Source organism: Furipterus horrens, unplaced genomic scaffold (assembly GCF_987537825.1).
Source record: "Furipterus horrens unplaced genomic scaffold, mFurHor1.1.pri manual_scaffold_1, whole genome shotgun sequence".
NCBI classification, from domain to species: domain Eukaryota; kingdom Metazoa; phylum Chordata; class Mammalia; order Chiroptera; family Furipteridae; genus Furipterus; species Furipterus horrens.
In genome coordinates, this window is record NW_028327171.1 from 215272416 (window position 1) to 215295227 (window position 22812).

The 22812-nt window shown below is 58.8% G+C and overlaps 1 protein-coding gene across 1 annotated transcript in view; it reads left to right on the top strand.

Annotated features, from left to right (window-relative positions):
* Positions 1–20618, top strand: part of SH3BP4 (SH3 domain binding protein 4) — a 38566-nt gene extending 17948 nt beyond the window's left edge. Inside the window, exons 2-5 of the mRNA XM_090285093.1 lie at positions 9663–9914; positions 13237–15596; positions 19499–19687; positions 20366–20618. Of these exons, the coding sequence (XP_090141219.1) occupies positions 9797–9914; positions 13237–15596; positions 19499–19687; positions 20366–20590 (2892 nt within the window). The 5' untranslated portion in view covers positions 9663–9796 and the 3' untranslated portion in view covers positions 20591–20618. The remainder of the gene's footprint in view (positions 1–9662; positions 9915–13236; positions 15597–19498; positions 19688–20365) is intronic.
* The last annotated feature ends 2194 nt before the right edge of the window (positions 20619–22812 follow it).

The following is a 22812-nucleotide window of genomic DNA, read 5'->3' on the forward strand; positions in this document are numbered from 1 at the left end:
CAGATGCTCGCTGCTGCTGAGGGTAGAGTTGCTGCCACTTGCGCCGAGGGCTTCCTGCACTACCAGGGGGCCCTCCTGAGAAACTAGCCCGATTGCTGAGGGAGATCAGTGTCAGGATGCTCGCTACCCTGCCGTGCCCAGCGGCCCACATCTGGAAGCTGCCGGGAGGAGCGGGATTGGGGTGCCCCACCTGCAGCACTGAACATGGGTCCCAGGTGGTCTGGTCGGGCCGAGCGCATTTCTGAAACTTTGGTGCTGGTTTTTATCCTTTCTCGAATCTCCTTTCTACCCATAACAATTCTGCACCCAAATCTAAGCCATGTGGGTGTTTTTGGCCACACTGCCGGTTCTCAGATACCAGCTGGGTGTCCTACAGTTCAACGCAGTTCCGGCCCCACCCGCCTGGAGGTGATGTCAGACCCCACAGACTGCTCCCTCCCCTCCCCCACCCTCAGACACCCATCGCAAATTCAGGTCATCATCCCCTGTGCCTCTGGCGGACTGGCAGGTTCCAATGACCCACTCCTCGGGTTTGGTTCGTTTGCTAGAATGACTCACAGACCTCGAACATTGACCCAGGAGACCACTGGTTCATTATAAAAGGACACACCCAGGAGCGGGCAGAGGGAAGGGGGGCACAGGGCAAGGCCTGGGGAAGACTCGGGGGGCCTCCGTGCCCTTCCTGGGCACTGCGCTCCCTGAACTTCCCATGTTCACCAGCCAGAAGCTCTCTGACCCCGTCCTTTTGGGGATTTTTATGGCAGCTTTATGATGTAGCCTGGATTGATTAGGTAGGTTATTGGCCACTGGTGATCAATCCATCCTCCGGCTCTCCCTACCCCAGAGGCCAGGGTGGGACAGAAAGTTCCAACTCTAATCCGGCGATTTTCAACTTTTATCATCTAATTACTAAAATTCTGCAGCACACCTAAAAATGGTTTCTTTTTTACCGCTCTGACAAAAAATAAAAATAAAAAGAGGTGTAATTTTGATAGTTTCTCACCAGACAGCGATCGTTGCGTTGGCTGCTATCATTTTTAATTTGACCATCTCAGGGAAAAGAGGTCGGTGCCCTGACTAGTCAGGTGTTGCGTGTCGTAGAGATTCCCATGGCGCACCAGTAGAAAATCGCTGCTCTGATCACTTGGTTGGCTCTCTGGACAGCCAGCCCCATCCTTAGGGGACCTAGGAACAATCCAGAAGTCACCCCATTAACATAACAAAAGACAACTCTGTGGCTGTCCTGGCTTAGGAAACCCCACGGGTTTTAGGAGGTCCGGGCCAGAACTGGGACTTGCACCGAATGTGGATTTCTCATTACAAATCGAAGCATCCCGGTCGGGTAGCCCATGGCCCCTAGATGATGGTGTCATAAGCCCCAGAGACAGGGGAGCACCTTTTATTTTCATTCCATGGCAAGCGACTCCCCAAACCACAGAGCCAGAGCAGAGCGAGGCTTCAGATGCGCCGGGATTGACTGTAGTCAGCGCTTGGCTCTGGTGCTCCGTCCAGCATTGGGAAGAGGTCGCCATCCGCCCTCACACACCATGCTTTTATACCTGCAGGGATCATGCGGCTGTTGCAGAATCAGAATGGAAGTTTATTTTCTAAAATGCAGTTTCAAAACACAGAAAGTATCGGGTTGGCCAGAGAGTCCATTTAGCTTTTCCTGTAAAATAAAAGGCATGGTTTTCATATCACCAATAATGTTATTGATTTGGATATTTTTAGTGTGTTGATTCTCTCCTGCTATTGGCTTCTGGTGGGGAGAGGCCCGGGGGGCTGCTAAACATCTTTCAATGCATAAGACAGCCCCACAGCAAAGAATTATTTGTCCAAAATGTCTATAGTACCAAGAAACTTCACAAACCCCTTTTGACACATTTGATCAGTCACAGCACCTTCTCCACACACGGCACAGATCTTTTCTTGTGTTTCGGTTGCATTTTTACCTTTCTTGAAATATTAAAGCATAATAAGCCAAAAATGTTGCCTACTTTCTTCTGTCTTAAATAGTAAAACGGCTGCACAAAAACCCACCGATTTTGATTTTATTTTTTTTAACGCACGTGATATGCCGGCTGTCACAATACCATCTAATAAAACTGTTTCAAATGAAGTTAAAGACAACTAAGTGCTACTAGAGCCATCGTACGGAAAAATCTAAACAACTTTTTGGCCAACCCAATAGAACACAAAACAATTTAGATAAAGAGTAAAACTATTTGCTTGCCACCTAGACAGAATTAATGTCCACAGTTAATGTGAAATTTGCTCTTTTTTTTCCTAGCGAATATACACCTTTTAAAGCAAAGTAGAACGAGATTTGATTGTAACATTGGTGCGTCTGATTTTTCCCAGTATTATGAGGTGTGGGTTTTCCATCCTATTAGCTATCAGGAAATGAGCTGAACACCTGTGGCACTCCCAGCCCGAGCGTTGGAAGATTAGCTCGTCTCCTTTCCTGCGCAGCTACGAGCAGTGCTGTGACTGGGTCACTTCCTCTGGGACTTGGATTTCCTAAGGACACGTGTATTTGAGGGGCAGAGGTGTGGGAGAAGGAGAAAGGGGGCGGGTTCTTGCTCATCCCCTTAATTGATGTGGCTGACATATATTGATTTGCAGCCGGTTTATTGGTCTAGAGATCTTGGTTAGCGATTCATGGACATGGTGGATGGTCCATAAAGAAGTTTCCTCCTTCCCTCTGTGCATTCGTGGGTCGCTTACTCTGCTCAATGCTGCCTGCCAGGTCCTCGGAACGCTGGTGGGTGAACGCGGCCCAGTTGAGAGGCACAAGCCAGCCAGTAAAGTAAAGTCAGGAAAGATGCCTCTGGCACTGCACCCGCGCCCAGTCTCCTCTGCTGAGCGGTGCTTGAGGCCCGTCTACAGTGTGCGCCAGCATGTCCGGAGTCCGCTTGCCCTGGTCAGCTGCGTTCAGCTGCACCGTTCGCGTGGTTTAGCCACAGGCTTTGTCCCTCCGTCCGTTCTGGTTTCAGCGGCTCCTGCCCTGTCTTCACGGTATTCAGCTCCTGTCTCGAACGTGAACCTGAGACACAGCCCGTGTGTGTCGTTACCAAGGACCATCGGTTGGATCGGGCGGCGCTGGCCCTAGGGTGGTGTTTTAACCTGAGCCTCACGCGCGAACCTCAGGGAAAACCCCTTTCAGTAAAAACCAGACAAGCCTCCGTTCCTTCATCTGCACAATGGGTGGCACCGGCCAGATCTGTGTATCTCAGAGTGGCATCAAAGCCGAACACTGAAAAAAGTGTCAAGCGAAGTGTGTGTGCCGGAAAAAATGTGTCGGTCTGTCTCTCTGGGAGATCAGCTTGCTCTTTAAAGTGGTGGAAAGCTGCCTTCCAAACAACTAACGGCCTGGAAGACACGGAACTGGGCCCAAAGGGAAAGACTATGTCGTATTTGATTTGTTTTTCCCTAAGGACCACAGGAAATCAGTGACTGATGTTTGGAAGTCACAGGTCCTTCGGTGTTTTGCAGTCTTGGTGACAGTGTCAGGCTGGTCAGCCCTCGGGGGCTCCCCCGGCCCGGCCCCCGTTAAGTGACTGAATGGCCTTCCCTTCTTGTTGCTGTCAGGCCTTCTTCAGACACAATCACGCCTTTTCCTTCTCGTCCCTGGCCGGGGCCCAGAAGGAGCTGTGGTCTGAGCTGGTCACGAGGCCCCACTTCACAGCCTGTCTGCTGCAGGCTCTGTCACATGGGTCTGCCACACGGGCCTTCCCTTGTGACTCCGGGAGACAGACCACAAGCCCCACCAAACCCATGGCTGCTGAGCAGGTGACGTGCCTGCCACGGGTCAGATTAGCCTTCACTTGGAATGTTTTTTTCCGTCCCTTCTCTCTCAGTCTGTGCGGGTCTTCTGCTCTGAGACGGGCCCCTTGTAGACAACACATACGTGGGTCATGCTTTCTTATCCACTCAGCTGCCCTGTGTCTTCTGATTGGTGCATTTAATCCATTTATATTTAAAGTGATTATTGATAGGTTCTTAGTCACTGTCATTTTCCCCCTTTGTACCTGTGTTCCTCTCCGTCTCTCTCTGTTTCTTCATCTTAACGCAGACCATTGGGTAGGTCAGCCTTTGAGGGCCTTGCCGTTTTCCGCAGCAGAGCCATGGGCGGAGGAGAGCGCCCGCCGCGGCCCACGTGGTGTGACAGGTCAGCCGCGGTGTTTGGGCGTCCAGTCCCCTGAGAGCCCAGAAGACATGGGGAAACCGTGCCCCTTGCTCTCTTCTTGGGGCCAGTGTTATGGATGATGTTGTCCCGGTCAAGTGCTGAGCAGGAGAGGGGAGTGACCAGGCCCTGCATCCCCTTGTGTCTTTGGTGGCCCCCAGTGCACAGGTTCTGGGTACGCTGTTTGAACCAAAGAGTCCCTTCACCAGGTGACACCGAGCGCCAGCTTGGGCCAGGCACTGTTTGCTGCCGGGGAACGGTCAGGACGAGGAGACCCGTGTCCAGCTTTCAAGGAAACAGGTGCAGTGAGGGGAGTGGGCGGCGTGTGCGGAGCCCCAGCTGTGCTGCTCCGATCAAAGCAGTGACAGCCAGCGAGGCTGACCGGCGCCTCCCGGAGAGCTCGGACAGGTGACGGGGTCCCCAGGGCAACGGCGCGGCTTGGCGGGGTCCCTCTCAAATGGGTCGGTTCTGATGGAGCAGAAGTCGGCAGGCCTGCTGCGTTTCCAAGAAGGCGGGGTGGGGAGGGAAACAGCGGAAGTTCGGGAGGTGGCGTTCGGAGCCCAGTCCAGGCCGCGGGAGCTGTGTTTGGCAAGAGTGCGGCGCACAGAAGAAAGCGTGACGCTGACCTGGAGAGGGGTCCCTCCCGCGTGAGGGGCTCCTACCCCTGCAGGGGGCCTCCTGAGGTTATTGACTTCACCAAGCCTATGGTGGCATGCGCCTGGCAGGCTGGGAGGACCCATCCCACAGCTGCTCGCCTGCAGGGAGGAGGCCGAGGAGTAGGCGGCTGGGGCCCCAGAGACTCTCCCCGCACTCCCTGCCTTGCACCCCAACCCTCTGAGTCTCCAGACCCAGAGTGTCTGACTTCGGCTCCAGCCAGTGAAAACATCCCACGTCACCGTGCCAGCTCCCAGCCGTCACACTCCCCGCAGTCAGGCCAGCGAGTGGGAAGAGCCACACGCGTGGGCCACCCCAGCTCAGGTCCCTCCCGCTGACCCCGTAGAGCCTGCGGGTGGTTTTGAGTGTCCAGCTTTGGGAGAACAGATACGGGCTTGGCGGTGTGTATGTGGCGCACAGGACCTTCACACTTTGAGTTTTGGGGTCTCTGTCTCAGATGGGGGCCTTTGAACAGACCCCCGTGTGGACAGAGCCTTGTTCCTAGAAATTGACATTCAGTGGCTGAGCGGATGTGGTGCCTGCCTGGGAGACGGCCACCTTTCTCAGACTTGGGGACCCGGGCACATGGGTTCTGCACACGGACCTCAGGGCTGTACCCAGACGGCCTGCTGGGGGGCCCCGCACAGATGCTGCTGCCACCCCCAAACTGAACTCAGCTGTTGCACTGAAGTGAGGTACACTCCAGGAGCACTGGTCACCGAGGCCAGTGCTCCCCGGTAGCCTCCAGTGGCACGTTGGTCTCGTGCTCCAGGTGGGCCCAGGGGCGGTTCTAGAGGAGGGGCTTCTGTGACTGGGAGGAAAAGCCCCCCCAGGGGGCGGGGAAGGCCTGAGTTCCTCTGTGCGTGGCTCGTCCTCTCTCGTAACTGGAGCCTGTGCCTTCCCTGCCAAGTGAGGGACAGCCTGGAAAGGGGACACCGGTCACGTGTTGGCTTTTCCACTTGGGTTATTGCCCGGGCCATTCAGGTCAAGGGTCAAGAGGCGGAGGGAGCTGGGGTGCTGCGGAGGCTGCGGGATCCGTACCCCGCCGGGGGCACCTGCATGGGGCAGGAGGAAGAGGTATGGCGTGTGGAGACCACCAGCCCTCCTCCCTTCGGCCTCAGTGCGACTCTGGGAAGGCCAGGCGAGCCCCAGCCGCCACGGGGCCGGGCAGGAGCCCGGGACGTGGGGTGCCAGGCGGTCGCTCGCTGGAGGCCAGGTCAGCGGGGAGAGGGGTCTCGGGGTGATTTCCATCCTCTAAGATGGAGCTTCTGTTACGGGGCCTGGTGCCTTAAACCGCCGAGAATGGGCCGAAACTCAGACTCTTTTGTAACCCCGGGGGAAATGTGATTAATCACCATGACGCTCCTACTCCAGAAATTAAAGTCAAACGTGGAGAGTGAGTCACCGTAACGAGGCAGGGACAGCGTTTGCCGGGCAGAGCCGTCCCAACGCCCGGCACCGGCAGCCTCCTTCTGTCCTGGAGGAGCTGGCCCATCGTTCTGCACACCTGGCGTCCCTGGGTGAGCCTTCTCCGCCCCCATCCCCTGCAAAGGTGCCTGTGATCTATTTGGTTTTGTTTCTTTTTGTCCCTGGGACTGAACGCTGGCAGACAGGCCCCACAAGAATATTATTTCTGTGCTTCGGAGATCTGGGGGGGTGGGGGCAGGTGGAGCTGAGGGTCTGTGCGTGGTTCCCCGCTGGCCACCGGGACCTGGAAGTAATTCTCTGTGCACTACGATGTCATCTGCTCAGAGGCCAGCCTCCTGGTTTCTGGGCGGAGCTGGAAGCAGCCTCTTTTCTCTCTCAGTGAATCAGCCTTTCTACAAAAAAAGGAAAACTCACCGGTACTGAGTCAGGTGCAGGTTAGCTTTACTGTGCCTTCTGGTCTTCTAGACCTGACTCTCACCCTGGGAGCAGAAGGCGGCTTCTGCAAGTCCAGGGCTGCGGAATGGGGACAAGCGATGGAGTGGTGCTATAGCCTGCCCTCTGGCCTGTCCTGAGGGCCAGGGCTGGCCACCGCAGGCTGTCCCGGACAGGTGGCTGACCCCTGGGGCCCACAAGGCAGTCTGGTTTCTCAGGGAGGGTGCCCAAATGCGGAGGCCAGACCACCAAGGGCTTTAGCGTGTATGTAACTTAGGTTTCCAGAATAGTGTGGGATCCCTGAATTCAGCCTGCTGTGTGTAAGCAAGTCACATCAGCCATCTGGGCAGGGGGCACTTGACACTTGGCTCCTCGGAAGAGATTTTGCCAGGGACAGCTACCAAAATGTCTCTGAAACCTTCGTTTTCCCTTAAATACACAGCCCACCTGCCGTCTGCCTGGCGCACAGCCTTCTCCTGGCAGGAGGAGGAACTTGCTCCTGATGTGGCCGTCCTGGGGACCCAGAGCCTGTGGAAAGCACGCTGGGACGCTGTCCAAGGCACACAGACGGCCAGTATTTGCCCACTGTGTGCTGCCTGCCATGAGCCCAAATCCGCACTGTGGAAACACTGCCACAAAAATGGAAAGGTGTTGGCAGGATTCAGGTCAACCCGGCAAATGTTTGGACTCCCAGAAACATCTGGACGTTTGGACCCGATTAGCTGGATGGTGATGATTGCGTCGTGATTACTGTCATCTTAGTTGTGGAATCTAAATTCCATTGGGTCCCTTGATCCCAGAGTCCATCTGCCGGTCTGAGTCCTCTTCCCCACGAAGTTGCTTTCCCTAGAATCGTGCATACGGCTCGTTCACCAACGGCGGAAGCTCCCCGTCACGTTGCCACCCTGGGCCGGAGCTGTCGGGGCGTCGCCGGAAGGCTGAACTGTGTGTCTCCGTCGCTGGATCTCCAGATCCACTTGCTTTTTGGAAGTTAGTCCCAGCGGGAACATTCTGGAAACTCGTGTAGACATCTAAGAGCTTGGCGGTGTGCGTGGCCTTGGGGAGGGGGTGGTATGGCCCTCTCCTGAGCAGAAGACACAGGCTCCCCGAAGCATCTGGAATGTGTCAACTTTTCCCTTCTGTCTGGTTTGACCTTTTCTTGGGTAAAGGTGAAAAATAACTGTGAGGTTTGAAAAGATCTTACCTGATCCTAAATATTTCGACAAAACAGATTTTCTCTATAGTAAGATTGCCCAGCATCTTACAAAAGCCCAAATCTAATTTCCTCAGCGGCCAGCCGGGCTCTTTGGAGCCAGACAGTGAATGCGGGGATGTCGCGCAGCCAGGGCAGTGCCTGGCGCCCTCGGCTTCTGCAGGTGCAGCGTGAGCCCAGGGCTTGGAGGGGGCAGCCCCTCCTACTTGGGTGCCTCCCCAGGAACTGCCTGGGGGCCTCGGCAGACATGGCCGCCTAGAATCCCAGTCCCACGATGCAGCTCAGGGCTCGCCCTCGCCCTTCCCCGGCACCCGCAGCCTCCTCGTGGAACAGCTCAGCACCAGGTGTGTTTCCTGCAAAGGGCACACGTCGGCCCCACTGTGAGGTGTGTAGGGGTCTGCCCACCAGACGGGCGCGTCCCTGGCAGCCTCCGGGGTGACCATGATGCCCTTCGCGGGGCAGGCATGGAAACGGGGCCAGAGATGTGCTTTCCAGCACATGGGACGCAAATCTCTTCACAACAGAGGATGTGAACTGAAGATGTCCAGTATCGCGCCCTCTGCGCAAAGACTAAACCCTACGCTGGGACCGGGGCTGCGGGTGCCCCCGCTTCCAGGACAGCAGCCACGGAGCCCTGCTCCTTGTTCCAGGCGTGCTGTGTGGGTCACGGATTTGTCACACCAATCAACGTGGGACAGTGCTCTGATCGCCCATGTTACAGATGGGAACGCGGAGGCTAGAGGAGCTAAACGCTCCCACAAGGCCGTCCTCGGTGTGGACGCAAGCCTGCGGCTGCCCACGGCACCAGACCCTCCGCCACAGCGCCGCACACGGCCGGGGCAGGGGCCGTGGACAGGTCTCCGGGCCCTCCGATGAGTAGAGGTGACTCAGGGGGCAGGCGCTGCACTCATTTCAAGGTGTCTTTGATGGAGAAACAAGGGCCCTCCGACGGGGTTACGTGAGCCCCGTTACACCGGGATGAAGCCCGCCTGCGCTTGGCGGCCCTCGGCTCTGAGTGTCACAGGCCAGCGGTGCTGCATCTGCCTATCTCTGTCGGAGAGCAGGTGGCGTTCCCTGCCCTGAGGCGGGCTCTTAGCTGCTGCCTGTCCCGCGCCCCAGGGACCCCCGGCTCACGGCTGCGCATGGCCTTCGTCTCCAAGATGCCCAGGTGTCCCTTCCCAAAAACAGGCTGGGGCCTCGGGAGTGAGTCTTGTGCTCTCTCCCCCAGACCCGGCCCCTGCTCACCAGCGAGGACACCACGGCTCACTCTGCGAAGGGCGTCCCCTGCATAAGTTACCCGGAAACACCGTGTCCGTGCAGACGGCCACTTACGGTTACTTACGGTTGTTTGCTTGTCGGGGGCCCAGGGAGGGTCTAAGGAGAGCGCAGGCAGGGCGTGCGTCCGTCAGAGACACTGTGCCGAGCGCCCCTAGCAGGCAAGGCCTGCTCCCCCTCCTGCTGCACGGGCCCCCTTGTGAGTGGGCCAGCAGGGGCTGGGGCCGGTCCCACAAACCCGTGTGTGGGCCCCTGGAGGAGAGAGAGGGCACCTGCAGCGGGCCAGGCCCTTCCGCTGGGCTTTGTGCGCGGGACCAGGGCAGGAGCCTGCTCTGGCCGCGGGGGCTGTGAGGCCGTCTTTATTGGAATGGCCTCTGGAAGGAAGAGGGACCTCCCCCCCATAAAGTTGCCACTTAACCCACGTTTCACTGGCTCAAGGGACCTCTTTTATGATTTTTCTTCCCCTTCTTCCAGGAAGAAGCGCGTCGCATGGTCGGCACCACACGCGGGTGGCATGGTCGCCTGAGACGCGAGCGTCAGCCGCTGCGGGAGGCCCAGGCGGGGGAATGATGGCGCAGTAGCCGCTCGGCCCGGGGCAGCGTCTGAAGATGGCAGCTCAGCGGATCCGCGCCGCCAACGCCAGCGGCCTCCCTCGGTGCCGGTCCGAGGGGACGCTGATCGACCTGAGTGATGGGTTTTCGGAAACGAGCTTTAACGATGTCAAAGGTGAGCTCCTGGGGCCAGTCCCGGGCCGCGGGGGGGGCTCTGGCTGCCAAGGTCACACTCCGGTCGGTCTCTGCTCTCTGACCGTCCCCGAGCTCCCCGGGTGGCCCGGGAGCAGCACCCCTTGTCTTGTGGCATTTCCCTGGTGTGTGGGGAGGCTGTTCTGAATTTTCCGTTCCGTCGTGAAACTTCGTACGGAACGTGGTTGTTCTCTCTTTCCGTGTGTTTGGTGATGCTGAGGCAGGCGGCTTGGTGGCGCAGGAGCCAGGGGACAGGATGAGCTGTCACAGATGCCAGAGAAGGAGCAGGGGGCAGAGCTGGGGCAGCAGTGTCCCCACACAGGGCCGCGTGGGAAACGGTGCAGGCCTTGCAGGACCTGTGGTGTCTGCCCTTGTAGCTTGAGAGCGGCCTTAGGAGAGAGCAAACCAGTGGAAATGGCTGTGTTTCAATAACACTTTCCTTACAGAAGCAGCCGGCGGACGTGGTCCAAGGGCCGCAGTTTGCCGCACCCTAGCTCAGAGGGGGCTCTCGGGTCTCAGCCGCCTGCCACTGTGGGTTTCTCTGATACCCACAGAAAAACTGGGCTGATGGGAACACCCATCTCTGGGACACTGAGGTTGCACTGGTGGGTCGCCCTCTTCCTAGAAGCCCACCCTGACCTCCCTAGGCCACGGCCAGTGTCTGCTGGGAGCCCACCTGGCGCCGTGCGCCCCCGGCACCCCCATCACCCCGCCGTGAGTTAACTTGCCCACAGCGTTCGCTGCCTCTGCTGGAATCGCCCCTCATGCAGGAGCCGTGTCTGCAGCCTGTGGCAGTCAGAGCTGAGCAAACAATCCGCAGCCAAGCGGCCACCTCCCGGACAACATCCTGCTCCTCTGCCTCCATGTACTGAGGACCATACAGACATGTTTCTCTTCCTCCTCTCTCCTCTCTTCTACTTTATTCTCTGCTTCTTCCTCCTCTCTGTGCCGGCGGCCCTGGGCATGGCTTTGTTCTCTGGAAGAAGACTGGCCAGGGGGCTCGTGAGGGCTCATTAATGGGAGCAGTAGTCATTGGGTGGGGCTTGGACGGGGGGAGCCATTCCGTTTTCACAGACGGGGAGTGGATATTCTCTCCTTACTGCAGCCCCGCTCCTCCGGGAGAGCTGGGGAGTGTGAGCGGAACTGTGGGGTTTGGGGCAGCGTCTCAAGGAGGGGCAGGGAGCTGGCTGATTTCTTACCGATAGGAGAGACCGAGAGGAATTATTATTCCTAAAAGAATAGCCCAGTTGTGGGATGCGGGGTGGAGGCAGTCGGGGTGTGAGGAGGGGCCGGTGAGTGTATGTGGGGGGGTGGGGTAGAGACCCTCTGGACTCTACTCTCCAGGGCAGCATGTGGCCCAGGCTGTCTGTGTGTGTGTGTGTGTGTGTGTGTGTGTGTGTGTGTGTGTGTGTGTGTGTGTTGGGGCCTGGGGGAGGGCAGGGACCCTCTGGACTCTCCGGGGCAGCAAATGGCTGAGACTACATTCCAGCCCAACGGCTTCACACACATCCACAAGGTGGGGATGTATTCCAGTCAAGATATCTGCTGTGAAATCTGCTTCTCATTCCTGCCTTGCCTACAGAAGAACCGAGGCAGCAGGGGAGAAAAAGCATTATCCAGTACACTGAACTTCTGATGCCCAGGGAGCTTTTCTGCATTAAAGTCAAGGGACTGTGAATCTGGGCGCCACTCCCCAGAATTCATCAAGCTGGAACCCGACGGGGACTTGCCTGCATTCCCTGGGACAGAGGCCCCCACCGGGTGTCCAAGGGTACTCTGTGGCAGGTGATGGATGGAAACCCCTTTCCAAAAGGGGCAGGGGGTCACACCACTGTCCGCTTACTTCCATGAGGGGCCCGGCGGGAAGGAGCCTGATGCCTGGGTGAAACCTGTGACCATAACCGTCCGAGGAGACTGCTTGGGACTTTAAGTAAAACCATTTGTATCCTTCAGTCTGCTGAGACTGAAGCGGTGATTTGCATTGATATATTTTCTGAGGCCATGTACAGAGTCAGCCTAACAGCTTTGGTTTTTAATTTTAAAAATATGACTGTAAGGGAATTATTCTGGGGGAACATTATGGCGCTACATAACCTTTGACGGATTCACACAAGATTGTAATAGCTCGCGGGCTTTCTTTAATTTTCATTTGGCTTTAATTTTCCTGTGACATTTTCATTAGATGTGCCAAGGAAACCGAAACGGTTTATATTACTGGAGCCCATGGCCAGACAACAAAGTGGGAGAGAAGGTCTTCTATGTCTCTGGCTCCAGACTGACCGTTCCCCTTCTCCCCGCCGCCCCTTCAAAGCCGTTTCCTTTTCTGCGGCTGCTTTTATTCATTCTCCTCCCTTCAGAGTTCCGTGTGATTGTACAGTAGAGGGCCACAGAGAAGTCTCACTTGGCCTTTGGTCATGACCTTGACCCAGGAGCATAGATATGGCCTCTGCTGTAAGCAGACAGGAAAAGATGATAGCAATTCCGTGAATATTTATTTATGGATCACCTGCTGTGTGTTGGGGCTTGTACCCTCAAGGGGCAATGGGTCCCTCCCCGGCCCCCAGAAAACAAAACAAATATGTAAGGTGTCTGATGCGTTGGCTGAGTCAGGCAAGAGAAGGCTTGTATGCCATGGTGAGGTCAGAAGGGGGTGGGGGCTGGGGCTTCAGAGAGGAGGAAGACAATTCCCGAGGAGATGAGAAGAGCCATGGTGGATAAACAAGTGTCTTCCAGGCCCTGCAGAGACACCAGGACTGGAGCTGAATCTCCAGGCCGCTTGGAGCTCCCGCCCGCCCACACGCCATGCCTGGCCCGCGCTCTGTGTAGTTATGCCCGGTGACAGGTCTCTTCCTGGAACAAGCCCTTTATCTAAATTCTTGTAAGCAAGTAAGGAAGACGTAGAAAGCTCTTCCTGACCCTTTGGAGCCTCGATTGTCTTCAGATCAAAATAACCCACAAGCCAAAGCAGGACGTGGCGGGGCGGGGCCTGTCCTGCTCCCCTTTGCCGCCCCGCGGCAGTTCTGGCCAGTTACTCAGATACAGGAAACTGGGTCACAATGAGATGTTTGGGATACAGGGACGTGGTGGCCCTTGCGTTGCGCTGGATCACGTTTCTGTGGGTGATAGGCTTCCGCGATGGCCCCGCCCGCCCGACAGTGTGTGTTGGACTTGGACGGGGCCCAGTGTGGTGGAAACAACCATGCGCTCTTCAGCGTGTCGATCCCACACCGGAGGCCACTGTGGTCTGTCGCGGCGAGTGACTCGCCCGGCCTCGCGCTCACCTCTGTCCTGTGTGTCTCTTGCAGTGCCTTCCCCCAGTGCCTTGCTTGGAGACAGTCCCACCCCTTTCGGGAACGCGAAGGAAGTGATCGCGATCAAGGACTACCGCCCCGACAACTTCACCACCCTGCGGTTCTCCAAGGGCGACCACCTCTACGTCCTGGACACGTCGGGCGGAGAGTGGTGGTACGCCCACAACACCACGGAGATGGGCTACATCCCCTCCTCCCACGTGCAGCCCTTGAACTACCGCAACTCCACGCTGAGCGACAGCGGGATGATCGACCACCTCCCCGACAGCCCGGACGAGGTCGCCAAGGAGCTGGATGTGCTCGGGGGGTGGACAGACGACAGGAAGGGACCGGGCAAGACCTACAGCAACAACCCCTTCTGGAACGGGGTCCAGACCAACCCGTTTCTGAATGGGCACGTGCCGGTGATGCCCGGCCCGGACGAGCTGGCCCCCAGAAGTTCTGTGGACTTGCTGCTCTTCGACACGGGCGCGTCGTCCTTCACCGACTCCAGCCCGGCCACCATGAACGGCACCGGCCACGTCGTCGACGAGCTGCCGGCCGCCGCTCCGCTCCACGCCGAGGGGCCCGGCAGGCGGGACAACCCGTTCTTCAGGAGCAAGCGCTCCTACAGCCTGTCCGAGCTCTCCGTCCTCCAAGCCAAGGCCGACGCGCCCGCCTCGTCGGGGTTCTTCACGGGCTTGAAGTCCCCGGCCCCCGAGCAGTTCCAGAGCCGGGAGGACTTCCGCGCGGCCTGGCTAAGCCACCGGAAACTGGCTCGGTCCTGCCACGACTTGGACTTGCTGGGCCAGAGCCCCGGGTGGGGCCAGACCCAAGCGGTGGAGACGAACATCGTGTGCAAGCTGGACGGTTCCGGGGGCTCCGTGCAGCTGCCCGACACCGGCATCAGCATCCACGTGCCCGAAGGCCACGTGGGCCCCGGGGAGACCCAGCAGATCTCCATGAAAGCCCTGCTGGACCCGCCCTTGGAGCTCAACAGCGACAGGTGCTGCAGCATCAGCCCGGTGCTGGAGGTGAAGCTGAGCACCCTGGAGGTGAGGACCGTCATCGTCCTGGAGGTGAAGGTGGCGGCCGAGGTGAAGAACGACGTTCTCAGCAAAAGCTCCGTGGGCCTGCAGTGCCTGAGGAGCGACGCCAAGGAAGGGCCCTACGTCCCCGTCCCGCTCGCCTACAGCTACGGGGACACGGTGCAGGTGCATCTGGACAACCTGGAGCCCTGCATGTACCTGGCCATCGTGGCCCACGGCCCGAACATCCTCTACCCTGCTACCGTGTGGGACTTCATCAATAAAAGAATCACGGTGGGTCTCTATGGCCCGAAACACATTCACCCGTCCTTCAAGACAGTGGTGACCATTTTCGGGCACGACTGTGCCCCAAAGACTCTCCTGGTCAGTGAGGTCACCCGCCAGGCCCCCAGCCCCGCCCCGGTGGCCCTGCAGCTCTGGGGCAGGCACCAGTTTGTCCTGCCCAGGCCCCAGGACCTCCAGGTCTGCATGTTTTCCAACATGACAAATTACGAGGTCAAAGCCAGCGAGCAGGCCAAGGTCGTGAGGGGCTTCCAGATGAAGCTGGGCAAGGTGAGCCGCCTCATCTTCCCGATCACCTGCCAGAGCCCTGGCGACCTCTCCGACTTCACCTTGCGGGTCCAGGTGAAGGACGACCAGCAGGCCATCCTGACCCAGTTCTGTGTCCAGACTCCCCAGCCGCCCCCCAAAAGTGCCATCAAGCCGTCCGGGCAAAGACGGTTTCTCAAGAAGAACGAGGTCGGCAAAATCATCCTGTCCCCGTTCGCCGCCACCACCAAGTACCCCACGTTCCAGGACCGCCCCGTGGGCAGCCTCAAGTTCGGCAAGCTGCTCAAGACCGTGGTCCGGCAGAGCAAGAACCACTACCTGCTGGAGTACAAGAAGGGAGACGCCATCGCCCTGCTCAGCGAGGAGAAGATCCGGCTGAAGGGGCAGCTGTGGACCAAGGAGTGGTACATCGGCTTCCACCAGGGCAGGGTCGGCCTCGTGCACGCCAAGAACGTGCTCGTGGTGGGCAGGGCCAGGCCCGGCCTCCTGCCCGGACCCGAGCTGAGCACCGCTCTGCTGCTGGAGCAGATCCTGCGGCCCTGCAAGTTCCTCACCTACATCTACGCCTCCGTCAGGACGCTGCTCATGGAGAACATCAGCAGCTGGCGCGCCTTCGCCGACGCCCTGGGCTACGGGAGCCTGCCGCTCACCTTCTTCTGCCGCGCCGAGCTGGACAGCGAGCCCGAGCGCGTGGCGTCCGTCCTGGAGAAGCTGAAGGAGGACTGCAACAACGCAGACAACAAGGACCACAAGTCCTTCCAGAAGGAGCTCATGATGGTGAGTCCCCGGCCTTTTCCTGATGCCGCCGGACCCGTGTCTGGGCCCCTCCGTGCCCCCTGAAATGCAGGGACGGGGTTTTAAGCGTGGAGAGGCACATTCACGGGGCACCTGGGGGGGTCCCCAAGCAGCTCAGGAGCCACCGTGGGGAAGCTCGTTCAGGTCTCTTCCCACAGAGTTTGGGGCTCTTTCGAGGTCTCAGAATGCATCTCTGGGTCCAGTGGGATGGGGGCACCTGGCGCCTGTGCTCCAACCACCTCCCTTTGGATCTCTCGGGAGCAGATCCGTATTTCACAGGGTCCCAGTGGCCTCTGCGGCTCACAGGTGTTAAGAACCACGGCCCCATTGTCTGGCCTTGTATTAGTGGGTCTTCCTCTCCATGTTACTGGAAGCTTCCAGCAGGCCTCTCTGTCATTCCTGAGTCCCCTCTCCGTGTGCATATGAGCTGGGGGTGAGGCCAGCCTCTGTTCAGCCGGCACGGCCAGGAACTGGAATCCAGAGGAGTCAAAGCGGGGAAGTGGTGGCTTCGGGACACGCCCGGCCCACCAGCCGGCCGGGAAGCGCTCCCTGGCCCCTGCCACGGCTCCCACGGGCCCGGCTCTGCCCGGTGCCACACCCCACCGCGGCCCCACGCGGAAGTGTTGGAGGAGCCCCAGGAGCGGCCTTGGAGAAGTTAGCCACGGCCTTTTCTCCTCATCTCCCGCTGAGTCTGTCAGCTTCACCCTGCAGTAGAAGGCGCCTCAGCTCCCGTCCCTGTCCCTGTGCCCCCGGTGCGGTGTCCTGCGGGAGCACATTGGGACTCGTCATGCACTCGCCTGCTGACGTGGGTGAGGTGGGACTCTCAGCGCCTCCGGCACTTCTGCCGCTTCTGCCCCGCCTTCCCTCCCAGCACCTGCCACTCTGTGTCCGTGCCTCTCGGAACAGGTGTCTCCGTGTGCGTCTGAGGGGCCCAAGTCTATAAGGGTGTGCCCTTGGGGTTCCCTCATTGCACACACGTCTCTCTGCCGCCCCCTGGAGTCGGGGACAGGAGGGACACCGTGACGTGGCCTCCGCTACTGCAGGGGGTGGGGCACGAAGCAAGACCCTGACAGTGGCTCACAGGGGGATAAAGTGCTGGGCATGTGGACAGGATGGGAATCCAGGAACGGGGAGTGGCCGGTCAAGGGGTGACCTTGGCAACCAGGGGGTCATGGGCAGGTGTAGCAGGGAGGACATGGATGGTCATGGATGGGGGGTGAGCAGGGCAACAGGGAAGCTCCCCGGGCACCGGGTGTGGTCTCCCACCATGGTGCCTCATGTCCCTTCGGGGCACAGCTCTCTGGCCCCCCTGTAAAATCAGGTCCCACGGGTGCTGCCGGTCTCCTCGGGGACCTGGCCCGGTGTGGGTGGGGCTGACCCTCCTTCCCGCCAGCCTCAGGCTGGAATTCTCCCCCGATGATGGAATCGCATGCCTTCCTGGAGCGTCAGCTGGCCTTCGTGCCAGGGAAAAACCACGCACCGTGAGTGGGCAGAGGCGAACAGGGAGCCAACCCCAGCAGCCCCTCCCCAGCTGCGGGGAAGGGTCTGAGGAGGAGCTTTTATCTCATTTCCTCGTTTCTTTTCAAAAGACTGAAGTGATCGCTTTTTATTTTTCAACTTGGGGGACCCAGAATAGGTTCTCCAGTTGCCTTCCTTAGGTTAGTTGGTGTTGTGATGGGGTTCTGTGTGGGGGTCCCTCTCCCCCTCCCCCAGGCCCACACCCCCAGGGCTCCCGGAGTCCCAGGGAGGCGGAAATGAAACTCGGGCCTTGGCAGGAAGGTGCCCCGGAGGAGGTCGGCTTCGCCACGTTTCCTTCGACTCCTGCACTGTCTGCCGCCGGCCAGACCTCCGGAAACCGCGGACTGGCTCGTCCCGGCGTGTCTGAGGCGCTGCTGAAAGCCAGGGGTGCAGACATCCCTGAGCAGTCAGGTTCCCTGCAGCATCAGCCCGGGATCTGACCTGCCCCCCCACCCCCTCCCCGTGCACACGGTTTTCTGGGTCCTGAGGCGTCCTTGGCCTGGAGATCGTGATGCAATGGATCGGACAGGATGAAGGTTCTGGACAGCAGATTTGCGGGGACATGGGGAGGGAAAAGGTCCCAGTGTGTCTGAAAGTCCAAGTGGGAAATGTATCAGTTTCTGTCCTTCCCGTGATTACCGCAACCCTGAGTGGGGAAAAGGATGGGCTCGAGCCGTGGAGTTGTGTGGATCTGGGTGGTCACCACCTCACTAGAGATGAGAGATTGTGTGTGCACACGTGTATGTGTGTGCATGCGTGTGCATGTGTGTATGTGTTGGGAGGGGAGCAGACAGAACCCTGAGGAGCTCAGCTTTCTAAGAACCAGAAGAGTTTTCCTTGTACAACTACCTTTCAGCCTAAGAAGTCGCCCCCAGTTTTTGGGGGGATGGGAGGACTATCAGCTGGACGTAGAGAAGGACCCGTCGGACGTGGACCCAAGGGAGTCTCAAAACCAACTCCAGGGGGCTCCTGGGCCAGCTTCCAGGGGATCCAGATCTTCTCCTATTGTTGGGGTACCATTGAAAGTGGGGGGGCAGCAGAGAGGCTCCAAGGATGGGGAGCCCCCTGGCATAGGAGAATGGTCTCGGCACACCTCCTCCAGTCCTGGGGTTCCGCCGGGTAATGTCGTTCTGGCTTCTCAAAGCCACGCTGACTTCCTTTATCAGCACGATTGCACGCCGCCGAGCGGCCATCACGTGACGCGGGGTGGCGAGCCATCTACGTCCTGCCACGCGCAGGCCGGTGAGCCTGCTGGTTTGCACTGGCTGGTTTGGTTTGGCTTCTTTCAGCCAGAAATGATGGGTTGCACAGAGCGCATCGAGCCACTGGCTTCTCCGGCATCTTCCTAATCTTCCTAGAAGGGAATGAAGTCCCATGGGGCCCCGGGCTTGTCAGGGCCCAGCGGGGACGTGGGCAGGGCCCTGTCCCATTGCCTCCTCCCTTGTCCCTTCATAGTCATCTCTGTCCTAAAGACACATAGAAAGTTCTTTCAGTGTTGACAAGAGGCAATCCTGATTCTGGAAAATCTGAGTCCAGAGCCTCAGACCTCTCCTGCCCACAGAAGTCACACTCAGCCCACCCAGCTTGTCCCCTGGCCCATCTTGAACCCCAGCCATGCTGTTGGTCTCGGCCAAGGGCGCCGCCCGCTCTCAGGGGGCCGGCAGGAGTGGGGGCAGGAGAGGGCCTGTTGTCCGCACTCGCCCTGGGGGTCACTGTCATGGCGCTGCCGTGGCCACGCACCACAAACCGGAGGCTCAAAGCTCCCAGTGTGCTGGAGAGGCGCCCCGTATCCCGAAGGGCGTGGTTTTGGTCCACGGTCCGGGCGCACCCACGGGAGGCCTCATTGTTTCGGTCACATCTGTGTCTCTCCCTCTCCCTTCCCCTCTCTCTGGAAGCAATAAAAATGACCTCGGGTGAGGGTAGGAAAAACCACCCACTCATTCCCTCGCATTTCTGGCAGGAAGGGCTGGTACCTCCTGGTGGCTCTGAGGGAGACTGTGCGCTCTGGCCTGGCTCCCGGCTGCGTCACCCCGTCTCTGTCCCTGTCCCTGTCCCTGGGTCTCTGTCTCTCACTCTGTAAGGATGCCAGTCATGGGATGAGGGGCCCACTCCAATCCAGCAGGACCCCATTTTACCTAAACAGCCGCAAAGACCCTACTTCCAAATAAGGTCACACGGTGAGATTCTAGGCAGACGTCCACTGCACAAATCCCGATCCTCGCGCGCGCTGTGGGTCCCAGCAGTGCCGGGTTCGCAGGGCGGCTTCCAGGCGTGGGAGCGTGAGGGCAGAGCGCCCGCGTTGCCTCCACATCGGGGTCCGCGGGCGCCCGGAGCCGCCCCGCCTCACGCTCTGCTGCCCCTCCCAGGCCTTGCTGAAGATGGACTGCCAGGGCCTGGTGGTCAGGCTCATCCAGGACTTCGTGCTCCTGACCACGGCGGTCGAGGTGGCTCAGCGCTGGAGGGAGCTGGCTGAGAAGCTCGCCAAGGTGTCCCGGCAGCAGATGGATGCGTACGAGTCTCCGCACCGCGACAAGAACGGGGTCGTGGACAGCGAGGTGAGCCGGGCCGCGCCTCTCATGCTGTCACGTGCAGACGTAGGAGAGGAGCAAAGGCACATGCCCAGCACACAGCAGGTGCTCACTGAGTGGGGGCAGGTCTCAGCCTCTCTGGGGCCTCTCGTGGTGACTCCCGCTCTGACGCTGGCAGGGCCAGTCTGCGTGGAGTGGGACGTGGGAACAGCATCGGCGGGACTGCCCGTGGCTGGTTACCCCCATCTTGAATCCCCTTCCATCAGAGTGGCCGATGCACGCAGAGGGCGCTCTGCGGTCCCCTCTGCTCCGGGTCTCTCCCCAGGTCCCTGCCGCACGCGTACCTGGCAGGTTGTGTCCCGTGGGCCCGACCTGGCTGGGTTCCTGCTCAGGCATCTCTTTCTCACCTGTTTGGGGGGCTCACCTTAAGCTTCGGGAGACCTAGGGAGCGGGAAGGTCCAAGCCAGAGGGTGTCCTTTACTAACACAGCGAATTTCTAAATAAACGGCCCGACAGAAAGTGCGGTGTCCCCGTCCTCGCACGGAATGCAGTGTCCCCTCGGAAGAGTGCTGACCCGGGACAGCAAGCGCAGCTGTTGCTCTGAGTGCATCCCACTCCTAGAGTGACAGGCAGAGGAGCTGCGGCCGGTGACAGGGTCACACGCCTTCCTGTCCCTCACCTGTGTCCCTTCTCCCCCCGCTGCAGGCCATGTGGAAGCCCGCGTACGACTTCTTACTCACATGGAGCCACCAGGTCGGGGACAGCTACCGCGACGTCATCCAGGAGCTGCACACGGGCCTGGACAGGATGAAGAACCCCATCACCAAACGCTGGAAGCACCTCACGGGGACGCTCATCCTGGTGAACTCCCTGGACGTGCTGCGCGCGGCGGCCTTCAGCCCCGCGGACCAGGACGACTTTGTGATCTGAGCGGGCGCGCCCGGCCTGCTGCTGCTGTGCTGGGAGGGGGCAGGGCCGGCGGCCCAGACAGATCAGGGTCGCTGCGGGCCGGCCCCGCGCCCCAGGGCCGAGCGCGTGAGTGCTCCCCCCACCGCCTCCATCACAGGGGAGGCCTGAAGGGAATTCCAGCCACAAGTCATTGCCAATCCAATAGCTTTTTATTTGTGGAATATAAATTTAAATTTAAAATCCCTTTTTTACAGTATGGGGAGTAGGAGACGTATAAGAAAGGGGGTGTCTAATTTTTTAATGAACCATAAAGGTTAAAAAAAATACTGAACAGGGGCAGATGCTATTGAAGTTTTTATGTTCACTAAAGACCTTTTTAAATTATGTTACAGATGTATATATGTATTTAAACATCATCGGGGCATTTCTTATTCCCAGACACATTGGCATTTCAACACCGAGCGTGGGAAGGCGCTTTTGTTCAAGTGTGGGACCTTTTTTACTCCGTACTTGTAAGAAAAAGTAAATCAAATAGGAACCGTGGTTTTTCAGTGAATGAGTGTAGCTCAAGCCCATCCTTTCTGAGAACATCCTGGTCCTGTGCTCCCCCTTTTTTTATCATCCGTACCTTCCCCTCGTGGTGCATAAATGAGCGGCCGCGGCGCACTTGGACCGTGGGTGGCCAGAGCTCAGTCCGGTGCGTCCTCGGTGCCCTTGCGCTGAGGGAGCAGCTGGGAGCGGCGTCCTCGGCCCCGGCTCATCCCAGAGAACAGCCCCGGGGCCCGAGGGAGTGGTCCCTGCAGAACTGCCCGCCCCCCGTGGCCCTGAAGGAAACCTGGCCACCTGGGACGCCCTGTCCAAGGGGTCTGCGGCCCTTTGCCAAACTCTCCGCTCCGTTTCATCCAGATGCCACCCCTCCCCCTTCCTGCTTTCCCCGCATCTCCTCGGAAAGGGGTAGTGTGGGGGACCCGTTTTCATGGACCATATGCAGATGCCTAAGCAGGACGGACTTTTTCTGAAAGCGGAACTGTTTCCCCCGTGAAACCTAGGACGTGGCAGAGCGCGGCACTGTGACCTGCGGGCCACAGGTCGAGCGGCTGTGTGGGATTCCGCACCTGTGCGCTGGCGGTGCCATCTCAGGGGGACTTGGGCGTGGCCGACCTGCAGCGCGGCCCCCAGGAACGTGCCGGGACACGCACGGGCCCCGTCTCATTCCGTAACACTACCTTCTCGAAACACGTGGACTACTCAGTATAATCAACGTTCAATCCCTTATGGGCTGACACATTCTTCGCTCTCTGTTGATTCAGATCCTGAAGGTCAGCTGGCTAGGGAAAAATAAATATCACAACAACAAAAAACACTACATGTTTTATACTGCAAGAGCCAAGACGCACGGTTCCCCGGCCACCCCAGGAGACGACCTTACATCCCGCTCTTTGTCCTTCCCAGAGACCCTCTCTCACCTGCTCCCCAAAGAAGAAACAAAGCCAGTCGCACCTTAAACCACGGATATTTTTCCTCAGGGGCTTCTACCAGTTTCCTATGCAACATGACTTGGAGCACAAATTAAATTCTACAAAAGTTGCAGTAAACTTTCTTTGGATATTTTGACCTGTGAAGTGTGTGTGTGTTCTTTCTCATACCAACCACACTTGAAATAAAACAGTCAAACCTCGTCCTGGTGTCTGTGCAGGAAACGGTGGCTCCCTCCCATGATGCTCAGCGTGACAACTCATTAGCAGGTATCTGTTTTCTTGATACTAATTTCATTGCTCTTGGGACCTAGGGGTCTCCATCCTCACTGGCCCCTGGGAGTCAGTGGCGCCCAGAGCCCCCAAAGGGTCGAGTGGATGGCTTTCCTTTCTTGGCCCCTGCCCCGCGGGACTAGAATCCCCGTCCCACGATGCAGCTGAGGGCTCAGCTGCTTCTGTTCCCAGCAGCACCCATGGCCCGCCACGTGCCCTGGGAGAACTGCACGGTCGGGGAGAAAGCCAGGTGGGGAAGCCGCTGATGGACACCCGCCCCCCTGAAGGTAGTGGGGGAGTGGGGCTCAGGAAAGCCTCCTTGGGAAGTGACCCAAGGTCCGAAGGCTGAGAAGGAACCGTCCAGCCCAAGGCCAGACCAGACCAGGGACCAGGACGTGCCACATTGTGGGGTACACAGGACCGCGAGGGACCGACCCCGCCCCCGCCGCTGGGGCGCATCAGACGGACAAGGGCAGGCGGCCTCTGCTGTCTCCC